We start from the raw sequence: 25637 nt of genomic DNA, 5'->3' as shown, positions 1-25637 counted from the left end.
TCTTTAATTATCTGTCGTACAGACCCACCCTCTTTCATTATCTGTAGTACAGACCCACTCAGTTTCATTATCTGAAGTGTAGACCCACCCTCTTTGAGTATCTGTAGTTCAGACCCACCCTCTTTCAGTATCTGAAGTATAGACCCACCCACTTTCTTTATCTGAAGTATAAAGAATACAGATCTCTCACTCCATATTCATCTCTTGATCTGTCTCTCACTCTCTAATACTCTCTTGATCTCACTCTCTCTCACTCTATCCACGTCCCCCCTTTCTGCTCGCTCTTCTCTTTGAGATGCAGTGAGTCATTATCTTTAAGGATGTCTGAGTTTTACAAAGGCTGTCAGCTTAATCACCTACAGTAAAGATATTCCACCCCTCCATTTCTCCATCTCTCCATCTCTCCCTCCCTCCCTCCCTCCCTCACACCCACCTTACACCCCCCTTTAGTGAGTATAACCCAGATATAGTTACTTGTGATACACTTGCGATTTCTATATCCTCTCATCCCTCCCTTTGAGCCCTCTTCTCTGCCATCCCTCCATTCTCCATCACCCCTCTGTTCTCCATCATCCCTCCATTCTTCCGTTATCCCTCCATTCTCCGCCATCCCTCCATTCTCTGCCATCCCTCCATTCTCCATCATCCCTCTGTTCTCCGCCATCCCTCCATTCTCTATCATCCCTCTGTTCTCCATCATCCCTCCATTCTTCTGTTATCCCCCCATTCTCCGCCATCCCTCCATTCTCTGCCATCCCTCTGTTCTCCATTATCCCTCTGTTCTCCATTATCCCTCTGTTCTCCATCATCCCTCCATTCTCCGACATCCCTCCATTCTCCATCATCCCTCGGTTCTCCATCATCCCTCTGTTCTCCATCATCCCTCCATTCTTCCATTATCCCTCCATTCTCAGCCATCCCTCCATTCTCTGACATCCCTCCATTCTCCATCATCCCTCTGTACTCCATCATCCCTCCATTCTCCATCATCCCTCCGTTCTCCATTATCCCTCCGTTCTTCCGTTATCCCTCCATTCTCCGCCATCCCTCCATTCTCTGACATTCCTTCATTCTCCATCATCCCTCCATTTCACCATCAGACCACATAGTCCAGTCTTTACTGCTTTTCCAGTGTAAAGCAGGTCAGTAGGAATGTAATGGGACGGACCTCTGCTCTTTTTGAAAGAAGGGCCCTCACTTTGGCATTTATAATAATTACTTTGTAGAGCACATTTGTCATGCTCAATTTGCATGAGGTAGACAAAGACAAAAAAAATGCATAAACACATCACACTTTAATTCACACACCAATGATGAAATGTCAGAGCAATAACTTTTCCCCCAAAAATATAGCCTCAGTACAACCATAAAATGTATCATTTGTATTTTACTTAACATCGGATAATATGTGTTTCTTCACACCTGATAGATAATGTGTATTATACTTAGCATCTGATAGATAATGTGTATTATACTTAGCATCTGATAGATAATGTGTATTATACTTAGCATCTGATAGATAATGTGTATTTTACTAAACACCTGATACTTAATTTGTATTTTACTTAACATCGGATAGATAATGTGTATTTTGCTTAACATCTGATAGATAATGCAGTGCAAACATCTCAGACAGCCTGTTGAGTGTCACAGTTCGGTTAAACAAATGTTGCGTTGGAATTTGCATACATGTGCTGAAAATGTGTCATTACTGGGGTTCGGTTTAGCTCACACACTCTCCTCAGGTTTAAACACCTTTCAGTGTGTGTTTGAAAAAACTCATATAATGAGAACCCTATAATTACTTTACTTAATACCATAAAGAAAGTATGCTGAACAAAATGAACTGATTTTCTTCATTTCAAAATGGTTGTGAAAATGTGTCCAACAGCCGTGTTAGGCTGTCTGTAAAAGGCATACCGTATCCCTTAACACTGACATCAAAAGGGTAAAACAAGCTTTTTTGTCAAAATGAAATCGCTTTGATGCAGTGGCATGATGTTTTACGGGTTTAAATGGGTTTCCGTCACCATTTTGGATTCAGGTGATGAGTGATGCTGTTTTCTGCCTCAAGTTAACTGACAAACTGTTTTAGTTGAGCTAGCGCTCCAAAATAATAACACAGGATTTTGCCTTATTGATGTAAGCTTCTGTAATAATACTTATCAGCAGATTCTATGCCTTTTTCATTCAGCGACACAGGACACCCACATGCATGTGGTGTCATAGCCTGTATTTAATTGCTATTTCACTCTGCCTTCATGGTTTGGAAGAGGTGATGAAACAGATCTATTTTAAAAATTGTACTTCTTTGCCTATACATCACAAGTCAGGTATCTGCTCTGATGTAGATAGAATATATGATCTGTAAGATATAATGTACTTTAAGACATTGAACGGAGCCCTAAAATAAATACATCTCACTGGTAGCTTCTCTTTTCTTTCCACTTTGTGGACAGAACCATTGCCATTGTCATGGATACCGTGTGCTCGCAGGTTTAAACCTGTCTTCCTCCATTTACTATGTATTGATGGGTTCCTAGAATGTTTTGATGGTTTTTAGAATGTTTTGATGGGTTTCTAGATTGTTTTGATGGTTTTTAGAATGTTTTGATGGGTTTTAGAATGTTTTGATGGTTTTTAGAATGTTTTGATGGTTTTTAGAATGTTTTGATGGGTTTCTAGATTGTTTTGATGGTTTTTAGAATGTTTTGATGATTTCCTAGAGTGTTTTGATAGGTTTTTAGAATGTTTGAATGGTGTTCTACGGTATGTTACTCTATATCAGCTCTGCATAATAAATAGCAGACAAAACACACCCTCCGAACATTTCTTCAATGTTGAAAATCATCATTATCACCGTTTTGACAGTACTTTCTGTACCGTGATGGAGGGAGAGCTAACCAAACATGGTCATCAGCAACAACAATATAAACAACAACAAATACACATACAACCATACACAAACAGCCATCAGAGCCAACCACAGCCCCTTGCCTGGCTGTTTGCTTTGTGAACACACACACACATACAGACACACACACACACACACACACACACACACTGAGTAAGGAACAGAGCCAACCGCCAGCGACTGTATTCAGGCCAGTGCCTTGTTTTTGAAGTAGTCATGCAAATTTAAGGCCTTTTTTAGCCATGAGAGAAAAGCCCAGAAAGGCAATGGAGGCGTTTTAGCTTGTTACAGAATGAATTAAAATCTGCTACTTTCAAACTAACTACTAGAGGAGCCAGACTAAGGATGTGTGTGTGTGTGTGTGTGTGTGTGTGTGTGTGTGTGTGTGTGTGTGAGCACGTGTTCGTCTGCACCGCCCTTTACATATTCAACACGGTTCAGATTGAGGACAATTCCACGTTTCAGTGCCAACAGAATATTCCTCATGGGGTTGTTTATCTCTGAGAGACCGAGAGAGAGAGCGAGCGAGAGAGAGAGAGAGTGTAAGAGAGACAGAGAGAAAAAGAGAGATTGAGAGGGAGCAAGGGATGAACAGAGTGAAAGAGAGGGGAAGATAAGAGCGAGGAGGGGGGAGGGAGGGAAGCCTCACGCTGCCCAGACGGAGGTTGCTGCAGGCCTGACGTTACGGTCGGGGCTTTGGTCCATCTGGACGAAGACTGGAAATGAGCCCCTTGATGAGATGAGCAGGACCGGGCCCCCTAGTGGTCAGGGGCCCTAAGCTACCGCTGATGTCAGTTATGTCTGGAACCGGCCCTTGGAATGAGGGGATGAGAGTGAGAGAGATGGAGATGGGGAGGGGCTGGAAGGGCGGGGTAGAGAATGGTAGATTGAAGGGGGAGGCTGGAGGAAGGGGAGGGTGGGAGGGATTGGGTGAGATAGAAGGAGGCTGGGATGAAGTGAGACAGAGGGGGAAGGGAAATTGAGAGATGGACGGAGAAATTATAGAGGTACAGCCACCGGATCTAAGTGGGTTAGAGACAGATAGGGAGAGTTGGAGGGTTCTATAGTTTCAAGGAGGATGGCGATCACAGCACAGACTCACGAGAGGTAGAGAGAGAGAGAGAGAGAGAGATGAAATAAAAAGTTCAACGTTCACAGAAAAATCAAACAAAGAGATACTTTGTAGACTTTTGGGGGGTAATGTCTTATAGGGTTGGCGGCACAGCGTGTCACAGCTTGGCCCCAAGCGATTGGAGGAAACCAAATGTGTTGTTGTCTGCGTGCAGTATTCTGTAAGTCTACAATCTAAGAACCTAAAGTCATTTTTCATTTTGTTTCGGTGTATTTCATCTGTGTATTTGTTTCGATGACCATCATTCCATTACTGTACTGGATAATATTATTATAACTGTTTAATCAATTTTATTGAATTTGTCTGAACAGTGTTTGTATGTGTATTTGGAACTTGACTGAGCTTGAACTGTATGTTAAAAAAAACAAAACTGGGAGGGTCAAAGGTCAGTGAGCTGGATTAGAAAAAGGCTGGTTCAGTGGCTTGAACCAATGGACGACGAGAGCAAGATATTGTTACAGGAAAATAAATTCAGAATAGGAGAGACGCCAGCATAGTCTCATGCCTGCTATTGTAGTGGACAGCGTGATCGCTGATACTGACATGGAGGGGTTTATAGTCCACGATAAGAAAGATGACCACTCAATGGGGATCTTTAAGGGATATTTCCAAGCAGTCTCACAGGCCTAAACCCTGTCAGGAGTCATGACTGAAGTACTTAGCAATCACATTTGGCACAAAAACTGCATTCACGGATGCTTGCATTAGAGAGAGAGAGGACTGAAATAGAAAGGGATGACATAAAGGTAGAAACAGAGAGGAGAGACTGAGGACGACGAAGACAGAGAGAGAGAGAATGAGAGAGAGAGAGGGAATAACACAAAAGGCAGTTGGGGGTGGGACAGGGTGAGACAGAGAAAGAGAAGAGATAGGGAGACAGAAAGGAAGGAGGTGGTGGAGAGATTGATAGAGCATTGCTGTTGAACACTTTGAGTCTGAACAGCAAGAGTATGACCTCCAGATAGTGTGTCTGAATACCTCACCTTTGCAGTTCACCGCGCCCCAGTCCTGTTTGGAAAACACAAGAGGTGCTCCTCGTGGAATTGGCGCTGACAGAGAAATCACAGTTATTCATGGAAGGCAAGATAATTCTCTCCATCAGAAACGTTTGACTTCATTAAGTACGTAATAGATTAAAATACGGTGAATAACCAAGCAGAAACATATCTTATATAGAGATCACTTTTTACTTGCAAACTATCAAAGCACAAAATTGGACCTAACAAAGATGGATTCACTGTCTCAGTCCTTCGCCCACTCTGGCTGCTGGTGTGTGTGACATCATCACTAATGGCCATTCTTTGTGCTGCGCTGAGGTCAGTAGGTGCTCATGCTCCGGTACGCCTGTTTGATCTGAGCGGCCAGCCGTGACCGCCATGGTTGTATCCCTGCATCCCCTCTGTCTAAACCTCCACTCGCATCCCCAATGGTCCCCTTGCATCCTCAATGGAGCATCCTCAATGGTCCTCTCACATCCTCAATGGTCCCCATGGATCCCAAATGGTCCCCTCGCATCCCCAATGGACCCCTTGCATCCCCAATGATACCCTCGCATCCACAATGGTCCCCTCGCATCCCCAATGGTCCCATTGCATCCTCAATGGTCCCCAAAGGTCCCCTCACCTCCTCAATGGTCCCCTCGCATCCCCAATGGTCCCCTCGCTTTCCCAATGGTCCCCTCACATCCCCAATGGTCCCCTCGCATCCCCAATGGTCCCCTTGCATCCTCAATGGTCCCCTCACATCCCAAATGGTCCCCTCGCTTCCCCAATGGTCCCCTCACATCCCCAATGGTCCCCTCGCTTCCCCAATGGCCCCTTGCATCCCCAATGGTCCCCTCGCTTCCCCAATGGTCCCATTGCATCCCCCGGGTCCTCAAAGGGCCTCCAGTCTACTCCAGTGAACGTAGCGGGGAATAGCACGCTGTTTGGGGCAGCTATTCTGTCTGCGGGCAGATGACAGGTGCCCGATGATGTCATCGGGCAAGAAGGTTTAGTGGCGGGGGGCTGAACAGATATCTCAACAGCGCATCGTGAAGCAGGGCGAACAGCGGGCGGCACAAAGGCTACAGATAAGAACAGCGAATGTGATAATTACTACACGCCAAATATCACCGAGCTTTGGGGAGATTGGAAGGAGGAGATCATCACAATACGCCCCAAAGATTTGTGCACTTTGACGCGTCTGTGTGAAATGGCAGAGGGACCAAACATTTTAAGAAGGAAAGAGAGAAAGAAATGGAAAACAATAGGTGATACATACAGCCACTTCGGATGGAGCATGAATATCAACATAGCGATGTGCTATGTATGCTAATTCACAATTGCAAATGGAATTAAGTGTGTAAATCCTCTGGTGTGAGGCAGGACACGGCCAGCCTCCCAAATGCCACCCTACCCTCGGAGTGGTGCTCCGCTTTTAGAAGTGAGCCATGTTAGCGCAGGTGAAATGGAGCGGGGTGTTTAGGCAATAGGGTGGGATTTGGCACGGCGTGTTTGGCACGCATGTTGTCTGGTAGGAGACACGGCAGTCAGTGGGGGGGCATTCTTCTCATGATGGGGTCCCTATCCTTAATTTAAATGACAACTCTGTGACAGTTAGATGAGAGAGATGGAGAGGCAGATAGAGGGAGGGATGGAGAGACAGATAGAGGGAGGGATGGAGAGGCAGATAGAGGGAGGGGTGGAGAGACAGATAAAGGGAGGGGTGTGAAGCAGAGAAGGGAAGGGGAGTGAGCAGTTTGGATGAAAAAGGAAATTGCACTTTCCATCTATAGGAAAATATTTTTTACCCCAAGTGTATCATCTATCTTGATTTCACATCAGAATATACTTATTTATTTATTGAAACTTTTATTTAAATCAGGAAGTCCCGTTGAGATAAAGAAACCATTTCCCATCCGAGGCATTTTATGATATCACATCTTTCGTGAAAATGCACTTCCCCCAATGTTCCAAAACAGGCAAGCTTAACATGCAAGCACACCCACACATACTCACATGTACTTTTTTATTAACAGAAAGAAAAACACACACACACACACATAAACACACACACAATTCCGGGTAGAGGCAGTGGAAAGTGTCTATTCTCCTGTTAGGAGCAGAGGTCTCTCTATATAACATACAACATTAATTACCAACAGCCATTAATTACAGCTGGGTGTATGGGTGATGTCATATGTGATGTCATCGACGCTTATAGACCCACATGCTCTCATCTCTCCATGACATCATATTAACCCGCTTCCGTCCATTATTCCCCAACCCTTCCTTTCCATCAGGACGTTCGGCCGCTTGAAAACACCTCGCGCTACGGGGGCGGACGGGCCGCCGGACAACCGGAACGGTTGGCGTATGTTTGTGTCCTAGCTAACGCTCTTTCTCGTTGACAGGTGTAATAACCGTACCCAGTGCGTTGTGGTGGCTGGACCGGACGTCTTCCCCGACCCCTGTCCCGGCACGTACAAATACCTGGAGGTCCAGTACGAGTGTGTGCCCTACAGTAAGTGCTGCCCTAAACACTTCCCTAGACGCAGCAACGTGCCGCGTTACCTCGGAGTGAGCGCGTGCCCCGTGCTGAGCTCTGCTCTGGGCCGAGTTACGGTTCACTACGGTCCAGGAAATCATTTAGTTTGGCTATGAAACACGGGACCAACACTTAACCTGTTGTGTTTTGTTCAGCGTGTAATGCTGTAATGTTGTGTGTGTGTGTGTGTGTGAGAGTGTGACGTGAGGTATAACAGTCATTAGCTTTGTTTTATAATAACAACCCGTGAGAGAATCTGCAGGTGCGTCTTATGGCCTTGTATCGCAACAGTACGAGGGACTGTTTATGCTCTGCGAATATCTACAGAGCTCTGTTATGAGAACATGTTGTCTAGAAAACACGGTGGAAAAAAAAAGCATGCGTCTTTGACAAAAGCCCCCCCCCGCTGACTAGAATTTCTGGAGATTGGAATAGCATGAACTTATGAACTGATAAGTAATACTTCTGAGAAAACAGTATTAACTCCATAGCTTATATCCCTGGGGTCTTTAAAGGAGCACTTAGGGTGAAGCTCTGTGCATGGAAAGTAACTGGCATCACCGAGTCATGCCCCTGGAAAAACACGAGTGTTGGAGGTCTGGTACTGGAAATTCTTTTCTTTGTGGAATTTTGTAACCAAAGAGGAAGGAAAGACAGGAAGGAAAAACAGGCCAACTGTCAGGTTTGAGCAAGGTTTCTGTTACGGGTCAACGCGTCAGTGGCCATTCGCATTTCATGGGGGATGAATCAAACAATGCCACGGCCGCATTGCTGGCATTAGAAGCACGTAAACAATTCTGAGAGTTGGCCAAGCGGCATAAACACACTGGCCTGATGTGTGGACACTCACTGTCGTGAGAAGAATGTGCTGAGAAGGGGACTAGTCTGAAACACGGCTGCATGCCACTGGTCCCGGAGAGCTGCTGGTCTGCGTTGGCCGGGCAACAAGGGTGACCGTGTTTGCCGTTTCTCATCTGGATAAAAGACACTGTATAATCAGCTGTGTTAATAATAGGCATGAGCTCATTGCAGCACTGGAGGACCAAGAATGACCAAACTAACGCTGGACACCGAAATGAAATCCAAATGCACAACCGCAATGCAAAGGCTTAGTATTCGAATCTTTGTGGGATCTCAACTGCCTGACGCCGAGCCAGCAGCCACACCTGGGGAGCGAGGTGGAATCAAAACAATCAAAGGGGAGCATAATATGCATAATAACGCATGAATGATATGCAACACTAAATGAAACTACTAGTACAGTGTGAAATACATGTGAGTCAGTGCTTGTCTTCGCGGCTTCCGCTGTGTTCATGTCGCCAGCGCGAGTTCCAAGGGGTGGCTCTGTGTCGCCACGGCGTCTAACTGAGTCAGGGCACTTCGCTTCAGCAGTATGGCGTCTCCCCAGCCGTCTCCCTTTCGTCTCCCCCTTTCTCTTCCGCCTCTGCATATCCACGTTGAAGTCGATCCTCCACAGAAAACATTCAATTACGTTTCAGCAAATAGGCTTGATGGTGCAAGATGACGGTGAGATTAAATAATAGCAGCTTCAGCCCCGATAGCATCTCTCCCGGAGCCAGCTGGAAACAGAGGACATTAGGCCCAGCTAATGTGGCGCTGTGGTGCAGTAAAGGCACTGAACTGATTGAGTTGCCTCAGAGTTGAGTGACTTTGTGTTTGTGTGTGTGTGTGTGCAAGAGTGCCAGGGGAAGATAGGAGAGAGTGTGTGTTTGTGTGTGTGTGTATATAGAAGTGCACAAGTGTGGCTTGCATCTGAAAATATGTCTGAGTAGCTGGCGTAGACGGTAACAGCAGCACACAGTTACAACGTTATTAAATTCCCTAAGTACGACGAGGAGCACGGGAAGATGGGTTCTGTGATCGGATAAATTCCGGGTAAAGTTTCCCCTGTGAAGAGAATACAACACCTGGAACCAGAGGCATCATGGACCTTCCTGTTGACTGGCACTTAGTACATTATCGCTGTGTGTGTGTCTGTCTGTCTGTATGTGTTTGTCTGTGTGTCTGTGTCTGTCTGTGTGTCTGTGTCTCTGTCCGTCTGTTTGTGTGTGTATGCATGTTTGTCTGTGTGTGCATTTGTTCAGACTTTACCAGTCGGACGCACATAGATGTATCCTCATGACTTAACCATTAGCAACAGACATGTAACCTCATGATTTCACCATTAGAAACAGACATGTATCCTCATGACTTCACCATAACAAACATAGACATAACCTTGTGATTTCACCATCAGAAACATAGACATGTGACCTCATGATTTCACCATCAGAAACACAGACATATAACCTCATGACTATACCAGCACACACGTAGATGTATTACCTCAGGACTACAAGTCAGATGGCAAATGATACAGAATCCATTACATTGCTATATGCTGAGAAATAGCTGTTTTGGTAGCTTGAGGCAGCTAATCGTTAGCAGACTGCAGTCAAATTGAGTATTGGTCGCCTCGTCTTGGCACCCGAGACCAGTCATGATAATCAACAGCTCTGATTGGATCACTGCTAACGAGATGTGCTCTTGCAAGGCCACCTGGGAGTTCTAGTTTAGGCTTCTGCTCTTTGTTTGTTTTAGATATTATTATTTTTTTTACTGATGCTTTTGTTTTTTCAAGGTCTTAGAAATGTAAGTGGAATCAACAGCCGTGATTAAATGATGTGCGCTCCAATTTGCTGTAATGGTTTACTCTTGACCCCCACCCGCCACCCGCCTTCACTCCTACCGTCTATCTCCTTCCCTCCCTAACTTTCCTCCGTCTATGTCATTCCACCTAACTCCATTCACCGATCATGTCTGTGTACCAAGCCTGGTCGCAGTCTTCCTTGGTGGGCTAGAAATGGCACTTGTGTGGACCGGGGATACAGGCCGTTAAGCGTGCCGGCTGGTTTTAGTGTAGTCCGTTGTCCGTTCCCGTTACAACGCGATATCGGACGCGACGAGCGTGGGCTTCGCTACGTTAACTCATTACTATGATGAATGATCACACTTGATACCGCTTGATGCTACGGCGTCGAGGCCAGAATACCGTATCATCTGTTTTAGGACCAGCGGCATGGAAGCGTGTAGCACTTTTTTATAATTAGTTGTAAGTAGGCTACTAGGTTCCAGGCTACGATCAAATGGTCGCTTTTTCTGCAACCTTCTTTCCCCACTGCTTTTCCAGTTACGTTTTTAATTGGTTGCGCCAGCGTGAGCTTCAAACTATTTTAATTTATCCCGAGTTTCATGACTTGGTCAAACGGTGACGTGAATCCTTGCTCCTTTTCGCCAATTGTGTGTGTGGCTGCGTGTGAGGCTGCGTGTGAGGCTGCGTGTGTGCCACTCTCTTCCTCGTACTCACCCCACCTCCCCCGTAAATAACTGTGACAACGGCTACTCAAGCCGACGTATGCTAGCCATAAATGAGCTCGTTTATTTTTTTGGACATTATAGCAGACAATAGAAAAAATACAGCGCGGATTAGGTTGCCTTATCCCCTTACCTACTGTCAGAGACATCTCTCACATAATTTGAGGGCCTTGTTAGTCAATGGCCTTTCAAACCTGTCAATGGCCTTATTAGCGATGTGCCGTTAATGAGCAATTGGTTATTCTTAGAAATTCTCTGGAGTTTGAGTACTGTGTGCTCATCACACTAGCATCGAAAAACTTGAAATGCAAAAAATTAGACCTATACTAGTTTTAAATGCATTTGGAAAGACGTTTTTTTTTGCTTGGTAGTTATACATTTACCTAATTTAATTCACACATATACAAGTCTAAAACATTTCAGCAACCGCCTCCTATTCAGAACAAATGTTGGTGTGTTGTATGTAGAAGGACTAGTATGTAGGATGTAGAAGGACTAGTATGTAGGATGTAGAAGGACTAGTATGTAGGATGTAGAAGGACTAGTATGTAGGATGTAGAAGGACTAGTATGTAGGATGTAGAATGACTAGTATGTAGTATGTAGAACGACTAGTATGTAGAAGGACTAGTATGTAGTATGACTAGTATGTAGTATGTAGAATGACCAGTATGTAGTATGTCCAATAGTTCTGTAAGTTATTTTTCTTTATTCTTTTGTGGGTTGGGGAGGGAGAATTACATGCTGGTGCCACCAACTGAAAGACTGGTGAAAACTGTTGGTCTGGAGCCAAGATGTCAGTGCACAATAGTGGGTATTTCAGAACATTTAGTGCAGTAGCATTCATACAGTTTTTATCATAGGAATTAGTGATAAGCTAGAGGTATACCCTTACAATCTATTTCATAACATTTAACATAGTAGCTTATATACGGTTTTTATCATAGGAGTTAACGATAAGCTAATATACCGACACAATCTATTTCAGAACAAGGGTACCGTCAGTTGTGTCTCTGTGAAAGCTAATTAGGAGATAGAATCGTCTTGTTCTCCCAATTATCACTGTTCTGTCAGGTCTGTCTACAATACCAGGAAATGCGCACGCACACACATGCGCACACACACACACACACACACAGGGGCACAAACTCACACAAGCTCGCAGGAACAGACAAACACTTACAGTGTGCAAGCAAGCACACACACACACACGCACACACACACACTTCAGTTATGATCTAAACCCCAGAAATCACTTGATACCGACACAACGAAGCACTACGTCGCTGTCGGCATGGAGGAGAGCTCTCGATTACAATTTTATATCTGAGAGGGGAGAGAGACACAGAGAGAGGATGATATGGAGAGAGATGTGTGTTACTTCATAAATGACCTTGGTTTTAAATCGCAATACTGTCGAGAACTTGGGTAATTAAACACACACACAGACATTCTCTCACACTTTGTTCCTGTTCATAGTCTAAGACCTCCTTAATAAACCATAAGTTTTCAATAAAAATGCTAATTATCTCCACACTGCAGCTCCGTAATCAGGTTAACACCTCTTTAATGTGTGTGTGTGGGTGTGTGTGTCGCCCAGTCATTCTTTGAGCGGCGCCAACGTTGACCGTTATTCCTGACATGACAGCAGCCTTGGCGGTGTTGAACAGAGTCCCCGGAGGTGTGTGGAGACCAGCAGGGACGTGGTCAATGTTCTCCTGTGCAAGGACAGCTGTTCCTTATTCTGGGTTCTCCTTATTCTGGGTTCTACTCTTCCCTACTTCCCTACAAAGAGCCCTATGTGGAACGTCAGTGATCCAGCGGTTCCTCGTCTCTTTGGCCCTCCTCTGTCCTAAAAAACAATGGACCTTGAGTGAAGCGTCACATATCACGCAACCCCCCCCCCCATCCACAAACACACACACACACACTAACAGTTGAATGTACGACAACAGTTCTGCCAATCTCTGTCCCTGTCTTTCAGACCGTGGCGGCTACTCAGATTAACGTGACATTTGTTTGACATTTTAAACGTCTGCCGTTTGCTGCGTTTGTCGTTTACGAGCGCTGTTTCATTTGAAATCCATTACGGTTCCGACCTCCACCCTCCTCGCCGTTGGTCCGCCTTGTTTAACCCCCCCCTGTGAGTCGTGAACGATGCTGTACCTTCCGTTGGGCGAGTTCCCTGTGTGGTTCCCTGTGTGGTTCTCTGTGTGGTTCTCTGTGTGGTTCTTTGTGTTTGACCGGGCCTCATTGGAGACCATTGGAATACTATAGATTACAGGGGTTTGTAACCAGTGCCTGTACCAGGTACCAGGTGTCACTCTGGACACAGGCCTCTTTGGAACCAGGGCTTGTACTAGGTACCAGGTGTCACTCTGGACACATTGGGTCTCCTCTGTCTTTGAGTTCACGCTACACATTAATATATATACAATCGGAAGAAGCGTGTGCGTGTGTGAATCTATTCAACATGTAAAAGCAGGAGTGCCGCTGGGAGTTAACACAAAGGGCTTCATCGTGGACATGTTTTCCTCATGCTGTTGCGTGCTGGTAGAAGGGCTGAAATGAAAGGATTGTGTGTTTGTGTGTGTGATTCAGGTCCTCGTGTCCTCAGAGTCCCCACAAAGACGTAAAACCTCCAAAAAACGGTCCCCACTAGGGATATTTTGATTTGTGGCTTAGGGGTTTCAGTAAAAGTGTTAGAATAGGGTTTATGCTTAGGTTTAGGCCTTCCCTGAATGGTTTAGGTTTAGGCCTTCCCGGATTGGTTTAGGTTTAGGCCTTACCGGATTGGTTTAGGTTTAGGCCTTACCGGATTGGTTTAGGTTTAGGCCTTACCGGATTGGTTTAGGTTTAGGCCTTACCGGATTGGTTTAGGTTTAGGCCTTACCGGATTGGTTTAGGTTTAGGCCTTACCGGATTGGTTTAGGTTTAGGCCTTACCGGATTGGTTTTGGTTTAGGCCTTACCGGATTGGTTTAGGTTTAGGCCTTACCGGATTGGTTTAGGTTTAGAGCTCGGCATTAGGGATAGGTTAAGTTTACTGTTACAGGAGGAACTGCCTTTGGCCATTATTCACACATTGAATGCAGTTTTTCATTATATCTGTTGTACATGGACATATGCATCTGAGACACGGGTCTCAGCCTGATTTCCCAGGATAAAACAAGGTAAAATAAAAACAATATAAAAGCATAAATATTAGGTTATTGAGGTTTAGTGGGAGAGGAAAGGGAACATGGATTTCTGGGTCTGGGTTAGGCTTCAGTTCCCCACAAGGATAGAACGACAGGCATGGGTGTGTGTGTGTGTGTGTGTGTGTGTTAAGCAGCTAGATGGGGGTGTAAAAACATAATGAACCACCCTTCTTATAAAATGTTGTGGCAGTTACAGAAACACAAACGCACACACCCAGACGCACCACACATACATATACCCATACACACAACACACACACACACCGCTTTCCCACATTCCATTCTCACTGATGGCTTATTTATTGAGCTTATTTAATGGAGATAATGCATTTTAAATGAGGCAAGCGTTTATTGGTGTGAGTGACTGTGTGTGTGTGTGTGCGTTTGTGTGCGTTTGCACTAAACTGTTTTAATAATACAGTGTGTTAATATGAATATGAATGTGTTTATGTATTAAAATATCTATGTATGATATGTACTTGCTATTACGTATTTTCTTCAAGTACCACTCAACGCGCTCTCATCTGTCCTCTTCTCTTTCCTCTGCTCCCCTCCTCTCCTCTCATCTGTTCTCTGCTCTCCTCTCATTTGTCCTCTCCTCTCACCTCTTCTCACCTTTCCTAAGATTAAAGCAATATAAGCTGACCTTTTAAAAACAAATGTGTTGTGAGACTTCTCAGGTGCTTTGTATTTCACCTTGATTGTCCGGGCAAGCGACAATCCTTCCCCGTTTAGGCTCTTTTTGGCCACTTTTACGACCAGACTGGTAGGGCGACTTCAGTAAATCTCTGGGATTTCCAGCACATTCTAAATAGGAGACATTGGCATTCAGCAGGGATGACACATCCCTACCTGGTTACAGACCATATTACGTTATCCTTGGATTTACAGGGCTACAGATATATTCATTAACTAATTATTATGAAAAATCACCTGATACTGCTTGGAGGAGCTAATGCCCGCTGTGCAATTCTAGCGCTACGATTCAAGCACAGCGATTCAAGCACAGCAACCCAAGCACTGTGATTCAAGCACTGTAATTCAAGCACAACTTTTTTTTGGATAGTACTAGACATTAAAGAGGAAAATAGTTTTTTTTGTCAAAGGAACATTTACTGGGATTGTTATTGGAAGTATGGACACAGCCTGTGGACATTCTCATTCGCATGTAAAGATTTTCAGAAGGCGCCGTTTGAATTTTGCTTTATTTTTGGTCAAGTAAAGCAGAAATGTGTCTGATTTGTTAAGACGTCCTATTGGTTTAATCTGTCTTGCAGGCAGAGTTTCTATGAAACAGAAAACAAACAGGGTGAAAGGAATGGGTGATTTAATGCAGTGTGATGCTTATTAAATTTTTCATGGTGGAGGTTTAGCTACTTAAAACGTTTCATTATTTCTCTTTTAAAGAGTTTGAAACACATCCCGGTTTGCGGGGCATTTTAAAATGTTTAAAATAGGAGGGCCAAGCACAGGAAGTAGCTCTTGGTTTGTTGGAATAGTCCAGTAAACATCTGGAGGTCATTTCTGTTCTAGTGAATATTTTGAGAGATCCACGATTAAAGTGATAGATTCAAGGTCCTGGCAGTTCCGTGCAGTGTCTTTAAACTTAAGTTAAGAAGCGTTTATATTTTAGAAGGGGTTCTGTAATAAAATGTCTAACGATCATGATCATGATCTTTTCGTCAATAGAGTTCATGAATTCCTAACTGCAATTCTTTTTTTTGTCTTATTCGGACTGAATTCCTCAAAACTAGACGTTGTTTAGTTTTTCTACATCAATCAGGTCTGAAAGAAGCCTGGTGCATTTCTATGCTGCACAGTAAACCTTTTGCTGACTTTTCAGGCTAGTCGAAACAGACTAGCCTGGGGGGAAAAGTCTGGTATTTTCTGGACACCAGGGAACTGGTTTCTGGTAGTGATCTGGGGAACAAAGCAGGCTTAAGTCTGGATTGGAGTTCCGGTGTTTCTTAGATGCATATAGGAGACTCTGAAGGGTGTGGAGATTTACCCATTAATTGCTGTGTGTGTTTAGCAATGCTAATATGATGAAAACTATTTTAAAGAACACGTGTGGGCCGTGAATATTCCCGGTGAAAAATGTCCCAGCAGTGTAAAACCTAAAAACAGGAACGACATTGTCACTAACAGGTGGCCAGAAATAACTGCTCCAAAGCCACGCTTCCAGCGAATAAGCCACACCGTTGCAATATGCACAAACCAAAAAAAGAGGTTCCACGTTTTCACCCCTCCCATCCCAAACAGGTTTCTGTTCTAGCCTTTGAACGGGGTTTCCTCACGGAACCCTTTTGACCTGGAAATGTTCCACCGGCATGCTAATGTCTTAAATCCCAAATGCCTCTACCAGACACCTTTACCTCCAAGAATGCAAACTATGGCAAAGAGGGATATCCCTGCCGAAACCCCTGTTCCCTGCCGAACTCTGAATGTCAAGTTCAAATACACCAGTACGGCTTCCGTGACACTGTGATTTCATCATTGTAAATGATGGCCATCATTCACAGGGTAACACAACATCAGCCAACTTTATAAAACTTAGAAGAGTGTGTGTGTGTGTGTGTTAACAGACTGGAATAGGTTTCTGTCTTGTTCAACATTCCATCTATTCCCCCAGGGTCTCGTGGTGAAATGGAATTCATATGTCTTGGAGAGTGAGAAAGAAGGGAGAGAGAGAGAGTGAGAATGGGAGAGAGAGAGGGGGGGGGAGATATCAAGATAGATGGAGAGAGAATGGGAGAAGAAAATATAGAAAGAAAAAGAGAACAAGAGAAAGACTCCAAGATGTCTCCTCACACTCTATCCAGAGCAGTTCCTTTTCTACACTGACATTGTCTGCTGCACAAAGGCATGAGTTGGGGTGTGGACAACGTTTTACTGTTACAGCTTTTGCACATTATACGTTTTGATTGACACACGCGGCTCAGTGGTAACATGCACTCACACACACATACACACACACCATTGCCTTTCGGGTCCATGAAGAACACCATGGTGGGATTCTAACCTACAGGCAGATCTTCACTCCCTCCTGTAGGTTACTGCTGGACCAATGGAAAACCGATCACATCCACCTGTGAGCCAAAATACACTCCAGCAAAACCCATAACTAACCAGAATTACCAAAGAATAACCAACCCGATTATTTAAAATGTAGAAACACTGGATTTTAAAGTTATTTGGTTTAATTAGAGAAAACAAGCCTATATATTATGAAGTTAATAAAAAAAAGAATGTAAAGTAACATGCAGTTAAAAAAACAACTATAGACTATCTTTTTATTTGTTTAAACATTTAGATTTGGCTTCTTTAGCCTAACTCGATGACAATTTACTTATATAGCACACAAGGACTGTCTGGAGATATTTTAACCCAGTCTTGAATAGAAATGACCATATCAGAGAAGAGCTTTTAAAGACAGGTGTATTTAAACGCTTACATGAATTGGAAGCAGACCAATGCTAAGACTATGGACTTAGCTACACGGTCAACATTAGTCCGCCTCATACAAATGTGTCATGTTGGTTACTACACTAGCTGGGTAGTAGCTCCGGATTAAATAATTAATTAAACGTAATAATAAATAGTCTCTAGGGCCGCTCAGCTAACAAAACCATGCAGTTCAGACGATAACACCTAGCCAAATGGTGAGAGAGTCTTGAGAAATGTTGGCTGTGATCAAGACAAGACGACAACCTGGACATCCGCGTTCAGAGGGGTAATTCAGTGGTCAGTGTCGGTGGCAATTGAGATAAGCTGCGCGGACATCTTTTGCGTCTATTGATGGTTTACCGTGCGATCCACTGGTCCTAATCTAGTGGTCAATCTCTGTAGGCCATATAGCAGATTATTTGAATCAATCATCCGGAGTAATCGATCATTACCTCTTCTTCATTTTCTCTGTTGTCATTAAGCTCCACATTAAGTCCGTTTAATCAGCGTTGTTTTCGCTCCAGTAATAAAGCAGCTAGGAACAGTGACTGTATCAGAGAGAGGGAAGGAGAGACACAGAGACCAGGAAAAAGAGAGGGAAGGAGAGAAACAGAGACCAGGAAAAAGAGAGGGATGGAAAGACTGATGGAGGGAGAGAGACAGAGAGTGATATTCCTTATTTCTCTGAGCTAAAACTCCCTGCTGCTCTTCCAATGATTATACAACCATATTGCCAACAACATATGAAGAATGTCTTGGGGATTGTGTGTGTGTGTGTGTGTGTTTGAGTGTGAAGAACGTCTTGGCGTTCTCACAATGTTAGAATGAATTATGAAACAGATTATGGAGATCTTGGATTGTATTATCACAACACACACACACACACACACACACATACAAACAAACACACACAAACACAAACAAACACAGTCATATTCATGGATTGTATTAACCTAATGCTCTTAAAACTTACACATTAATCATTTTTTCTTCTCTTTTTTGTCTTTCCTCGATGGCTGCAGAAGTGGAACAGAAAGGTGAGCCGCAGACACACACACACACCCTCACACAAACACACACACACACACACTTAACACATGCATGCTGTCCTTTGGTTGCTCTCTCACATCTTCACATCTTCTTTTGAAACCAAATTGTATTTGATTCAGGCACTCCGCTGCACACACACACACACACACACACACGCACACACACACACACACGCACACACACACACACACGCACACACACACACACACAACAGCGTGTCCTTGATACAGTCGTTACACTGCTTTGTTCCCATCGATAGAGGAAGATATGCACACACACACACACACGCACTCACACACACACTCACACACACAATGCAGGCACCATAATGCACTGCTGCTTGCAACAGATAGATCGGTCTTTCAACAACACCGTTATCATTTAAGACAAATTCGGAGCTCGGAGCAGAGACACCACTTTACACAACTTTTCTGATAGTGGTGTTATAAGATCCAAACACGTGTTTTGTTCTGCCTGGTGTTGTATCGAAACAGCACGACATATTTTCATGTTGCAGTGAACAGCAGTGTAGCAACAGCTAATCTTAACCCTTCATATAACACACACACACACACACACACACACATGCGCCCGAGATGGAAGTGCTGACGTCCACCTATCTGAATCCACAACACTGAACCCTGTCTATCTTCCACATCAATTGGCGTTCCTGAAATAAAAGAACCCCGGAATTCTATTCCTGGAATGGGAAAATAGTCAAACCAAGCAGAACACATCTGGACTGATCTTTTCCTGTGCCATGACAATTGAGTTCCCAAGACTCTGGCTCTGCTCTGGCTTCCCAGAATTTACAGCCCCCCCCCCCCCCCATACACACACACACAAACACAATGACACACACACATAAATCATAAAAATAATCCCATCGTTCTTGTTGTACTGACTCGGGAATACACACGTGGTGTGGGAAAGGACTTACCGGAACATTCTCAGAAAACCAGCAGGAGGTGAAAGACTGGTAGTTAGACAGTAATGTGCTCAACAGTACATGTAGCGTGTAGCGTGTGTGTGTGTGTTTTCTCAGCGGTTTACTGACAGAAATAGAAGTAGTATGAGACTAATTAGGCATGAGAGAAGAAAGAAATGAGCAGAGGAGAGAGGGATGAGAGCAGAGGGAGGGAGAGAGGGGTTGAGAGAGAGATGAGAACAGAGGGAAAATAATTTGATGTTTTGTTTCCTCTTGCCATCTGTCTGAGTATCTAAAAGATAGATATCCATTCACATGCTGCAGAACAGACACATGGAATGACCCTGTAAAACTTTTGGCCCTCAGAGGTATTAACCAATACGATACAATACAACAACACAATGCAATACAGCAATAGAATACAACAACACAATGCAGTACAACGATACAATACAACAACACAATGCAGTACAACGATACAATACAACAACACAATGCCATACAACGATACAATACAACAACACAATGCCATACAGCAATAGAAAACAACAACACAATGCAATACAACAATAGAATACAACAACACAATGCAGTACAACGATACAATACAACATATATTACTTGTCTGTATGGGGGGACTGGAACGTTTCCTTAACGTACATGATCTACCTTCTCATCAATTTAGTCACCATAACTATTAGTACTGGCTGACTGGCTGACTGACTGACTGACTGACTGGCATAATAACTAGACGACTGACTGACCAGTTGACTGCCCCCCCCCTCCAGTGTTTCTGTGTCCAGGTATCCTCAGGGGGGTGTACCAGAGTGAACACCTGTTTGAGTCGGACCATCAGTCAGGCGCGTGGTGTAAGGACCCCCTCCAGGCCTCAGACAAGATCTATTACATGCCCTGGACCCCCTATCGTACTGACACCTTGATTGAGTACTCCTCCAAAGAGGACTTCGTCGCAGGTAACCATTGATCGATTTTTTCTTTATTTATAAGCATTCGTCGTTTCAAGATATGTGTCGTCCGTGATCATTAGTTATTTTTTCAATTCTTTTAAGGTTTGGTATTATTGCTTTTTCTTCATATCACCTGTGTGTTATGACTTTAATGCGTGATGCCCTGTTACTCAACGTAAACCCTGAACGCTGACTGGCTGAAAGCCGCGGTTTATGAGACCGTATAGCACAGGAATGGCATCACAGCTGTATAACTGCCGTAACTGCATCGATCCCCGGTGTCTCGGCCGAGTGTGTGCCGCCAACGGAGCGCGGCTAACCATTGTATCCAGGCACTCCGGGCGCCGTGTGCTACATAGTATCAGCCCCCAAAAATATTCTTGAATGCTAATTCCTGATTGGCTAGAAGTAAATTCTTCAATTAATCCCTGAGGCAAGGGACGGTCGGACGTCTCTAGGACAGATGTGTGTATGGGACACATAGTTTAGGACATATAAAGCACTGATCACACGTCAGCCTGAGTTGTTTGGAGGGAGGGCTGTAAAGGAAGATGCTCAGTATTCATCCTGACGTGTTGTTTCCGGTACTAATCATTATGATTACAGGACGACCGACCACCACATATAAGCTCCCGCACCGCGTTGACGGAACGGGCTTCGTGGTCTACGACGGGGCGCTGTTCTTCAACAAGGAGCGGACGCGCAACATCGTCAAGTTCGACCTGCGCACGCGCATCAAGAGCGGCGAGGCCATCATCGCCAACGCCAACTACCACGACACCTCGCCCTACCGCTGGGGCGGCAAGTCGGACATCGACCTGGCGGTGGACGAGAACGGCCTCTGGGTTGTCTACGCCACGGAGACGAACAACGGGCGCATCGTGGTCTCGCAGCTCAACCCCTACACGCTGCGCATCGAGGGCTCCTGGGACACCACGTACGACAAGCGCACGGCGTCCAACGCCTTCATGGTGTGCGGCGTCCTGTACGTGGTGAAGACGGTCTACGAGGACGACGACAACGAGGCCACGGGCAATAAGATCGACTACATGTTCAGCACCACGCAGAACAAGGAGACGTCGGTGGCCATCCCCTTCCCCAACTCCTACCAGTACGTGGCGGCCGTGGACTACAACCCTCGGGACAACCTCCTCTACGTCTGGAACAACTACCACGTGGTCAAGTACTCCATGGACTTTGGCAACAACGACAACAGATTAGGTGTGTAGGACATTATTGGTGTTTTCTCTCTGTTTGGCGGGTTGCCACGGGTTGCCACGGGTTGCCACGGGTTGCCATGGGTTGCCATGGGTTGGGGGATATTAGGGTGTTTTCTCTCTGTTTGGCGGGTTGCCACGGGTTGGGGGGGATTCACGGTCGTCACTAGCTGCTATGGTTCAGCGGATGAATCTTAAATCGAACTCACATGGCCCTGTGCCTCGCAACAGGCGTTGGCTAGGAAGAGGAAACCTGGTCATTCTGTTATGTCCTGTTTAGCCTCCCTAAGCACTCACATAAAGACACATTGAGTGTTCACTTACTTCATCCCAGCCTCCCCGTCTTCCCCCCAACCTGTCCGGCCGGCAGAGAACATTACTCTTAAATGGACCCGGGCCCAGGAGAGTCTTAGAGGGGCGAGGTGCGTGATTCCTTCCTGGAGACAGGCGCTCTCAGGTGGGGTGTAAGAGCAGGCCAACCCTGTCTCCTGGATGTCCCTGGAGGTCTGCGCTGCACTGTTGCAGTGTGTAATTGACTCTACACACCTTCAACGCGCTTCGACCTCTGTCTTTATTAAATGATGGACGAATTAGGACGCGCTCTTACGTGCATTTAGAAGGCACTACAAGGAATTATCTGAGGAAAGGGAGGGAGGGTTTTGGGAGGGGGTGGGGGTGGTGAGGAGAGAGAGATGGCGGAGGAGGGTCGGAGCTGGAGTAGAGGTCAAGAGAGATGGGAAGGGATTGATGGACAGGGGAGAGACAAAGGGAGGGGGGAGGATGGATGGAGTGATGAAAAGAGAGGGGAGGATGGAGGGATTGATGAAGAGATGAGGGGTGGGAGAGATGGAGGGAGGTGGTTAGGGGAGGTGAGGAAATGGGGAGGAGGTTTCTGTCTCTTCTATAATGGAGAGCTGGCGGTCGACTGGAGCTGATCAATGGAGATTCAATGGAGCAAACAAACTAACACACACAAACACACATGCACACACACACACACACACACACACACATGCACACAAAATAAAACAGTTACACACTAACACTCACGTAAAGGCAGACTGCTGACCAGGGAAAGATAAATAAATGCAATCAATAGCTGCTCAGCTTGCCCCTGGTCTCTGCTGTGCTTCTCTCAATGGAGGACTCGTCCACAGCGGCTCCCTGCCCCCTTGGTAGTGCCCTTCTCTGACTGGTCTTTGGTAGTGCCCTTCTCTGACTGGTCCTTGGTAGTGCCCTTCTCTGACTGGTCCTTGGTAGTGCCCTTCTGTGACTGGTCCTTGGTAGTGCCCTTCTCTGACTGGCCCTTGGTAGTGCCCTTCTCGGGTCCTTGGTAGTGCCCTTCTCTGACTGGTCCTTGGTAGTGCCCTTCTCTGACTGGCCCTTGGTAGTGCCCTTCTCGGGTCCTTGGTAGTGCCCTTCTCTGACTGGTCCTTGGTAGTGCCCTTCTCGGGTCCTTGGTAGTGCCCTTCTCTGACTGGTCCTTGGTAGTGCCCTTCTCTGACTGGTCCTTGGTAGTGCCCTTCTCTGACTGGTCCTTGGTAGTGCCCTTCTCTGACTGGCCCTTGGTAGTGCCCTTCTCTGGTCCTTGGTAGTGCCCTTCTCTGACTGGTCCTTGGTAGTGCCCTTCTCTGACTGGCCCTTGGTAGTGCCCTTCTCGGGTCCTTGGTAGTGCCCTTCTCTGACTGGTCCTTGGTAGTGCCCTTCTCTGACTGGTCCTTGGTAGTGCCCTTCTCTGACTGGTCCTTGGTAGTGCCCTTCTCTGACTAGTCCTTGGTAGTGCCCTTCTCTGACTGGTCCTTGGTAGTGCCCTTCTCTGACTGGTCCTTGGTAGAGCCCTTCTCTGACTGGTCCTTGGTAGTGCCCTTCTCTGACTGGTCCTTGGTAGAGCCCTTCTCTGATTGGCCCTTGGTAGAGCCCTTCTCTGACTGGTCCTTGGTAGTGCCCTTCTCTGATTGGTCCTTGGTGGTGCCCTTCTCTTACTGGTCCTGCGGAGCGTGATCTATAGTGAATGGGGGTGATTTGGGGGAAGCAGAGGAATATATTAACTGCCTCAAGTGGATGATTTTCTGCTTTTCTGGAGTAAAAGACATACGGGTCGATGTGTGTCCGCTGTACTCTGTACGTCTGTGTGTGTGTGTGTGTGTGTACATGTATTCAGCACAGATAAATCCATGGACTGCAGCTGGCCAAGCGTGTCCTCATTGTGAACCGTCTAATCAGACGCTGTTGCTCGTTAGCCAGGCAGACACAACATTGTAATCGCAGATCCCTGGAACGTCTGCAACGGCCACTCGCCTCTGTCGGCTGTCCTCCTCCTCTCTCCCCCTACTCCCCTCCCTCCTCCTCTCTCCCCCTACTCCCCTCCCTTCTCCTCTCTCCCCCTACTCCCCTCCCTCCTCCTCTCTCCACCTCCTCCCCTCCCTTCTCCTCTTTCCTAATATCTTCTCTCTTCTCTCCTCTTCCTCCCCTCTCTCCTCTCCGCTATCTTCTCCTCCTCCATTCTCTTCTCTCCTCCCCTCCCTTCTCCTCTCTCCTCATCGCCTCTCTCTTCTCTTTCCGTTTTCTCCTCTTGCTCCCCTGTTGTCTCTTCCTCCCCTCTCCGCTATCTTCTCCTCCTCCCCTCTCTTCTTCTCTTCTATCCTACCTGTTTCTTTTTTCCTTTATCTTTTCCTTCTCTCCCGCTCCCCTCTCTTCTCTCCTTCTCTCCTCTCTTTCTCCCTCTCATCTCCTCTAGTTTCCTCTCTCCTCTCTTCTCCTTAGAGCCTATGTATTACCAAGCTTTTGTACCTGATCTTTTTGGGATAGCGGCCTGTAGGCCAATGAAAGTGTTTCTCCTGGCTTAGAGGTGAGAAATAAAATACCTCACAAGCCTTCCTACCCCTCTAGTTGAAGGGTGTGATAATTGCTGTTCCTGTGGACAAGAGCTGTGGTTTATTGTCCATGAAACTCCCCCATCTCTTAATGCTTAAACACAAGACACACGTTTCTACACTTAGGTAACTGGGCATAGTCATTCCAAACATATCAAAGTACCTTTGTAATGCTGAGTTCACACAAACAAAAACACACAGACTCACACACACACACACACACACATACACATACACACACACCAAACATTTCTTGGTACCTTTGTAATGCTGTGTTTATACTCTCCCTGCAGCGTAAATGCTCTGCAGTCTTTTGAAATGCACTTCTCTTCTTCCCTCATGGTTTGAAATAGACTGGGGCTCGTCTCTCTGCTCTTTCAATTGTTTTCCCTCCTTGATGTTGAGGTTATTGTCTCTCTGGCAGAATTCTCCAGGATGTCGAGTTTCTGCAGATTCCAGATTAGGTTTGGACCTGGCAGAAGGTGTAAGCGATAGTACCTACTCACCCCCGGTATCAACTCAACCCACTCAAGTCGTCCTCAACCCCAGCCCTTGAGACACAGAGTACTGCTGGTTTTACTTCTAATGAAAGACCAGGGTCCTGCTGGTTTTATTTTCTAACCTTCTAATGAAAGACCAGGGTACTGTTGGTTTTACTTCTAACCCTCTAATCAAAGACCAAAGTACTGCTGGTTTTACTTCTAATGAATGACTAGGGTACTGCTGGTTTTACTTCTAACCTTCTAATCAAAAACCAGAGTGTTGCTGGTTTTACTTCTAACCCTCTAATCAAAGACCAGAGTACTGCTGGTTTTACATCTACCCCTCTATTCAAAGACCAGAGTACTGCTGGTTTTACATCTACCCCTCTATTCAAAGACCAGAGTACTGCTGGTTTTACATCTACCCCTCTATTCAAAGACCAGAGTACTGCTGGTTTTACATCTACCCCTCTATTCAAAGACCAGAGTACTGCTGGGAAAAAAAAGCAATTCAGAAGCTGTAAC

The 25637-nt window shown here is 45.6% G+C and overlaps 1 protein-coding gene across 9 annotated transcripts in view; it reads left to right on the top strand.

Annotated features, from left to right (window-relative positions):
* The window catches only part of adgrl3.1 (adhesion G protein-coupled receptor L3.1), a 120597-nt gene that overhangs the window by 47219 nt on the left and 47741 nt on the right, over nucleotides 1–25637 (top strand). For all 9 annotated transcript variants that reach the window (XM_034291097.1, XM_029118258.2, XM_029118256.2 and 6 more), the window contains 4 exons: nucleotides 7441–7550; nucleotides 18617–18631; nucleotides 20361–20546; nucleotides 21147–21761. In XM_034291097.1, coding sequence (XP_034146988.1) covers nucleotides 7441–7550; nucleotides 18617–18631; nucleotides 20361–20546; nucleotides 21147–21761 — 926 coding nt within the window. The remainder of the gene's footprint in view (nucleotides 1–7440; nucleotides 7551–18616; nucleotides 18632–20360; nucleotides 20547–21146; nucleotides 21762–25637) is intronic.

The sequence above is a fragment of the Esox lucius genome, chromosome 25, assembly GCF_011004845.1.
Source record: "Esox lucius isolate fEsoLuc1 chromosome 25, fEsoLuc1.pri, whole genome shotgun sequence".
Classification (NCBI taxonomy): Eukaryota; Metazoa; Chordata; class Actinopteri; order Esociformes; family Esocidae; genus Esox; species Esox lucius.
Note: the sequence above shows the minus strand (reverse complement) of the source record. Positions and strands in the feature narration are given on the sequence as shown.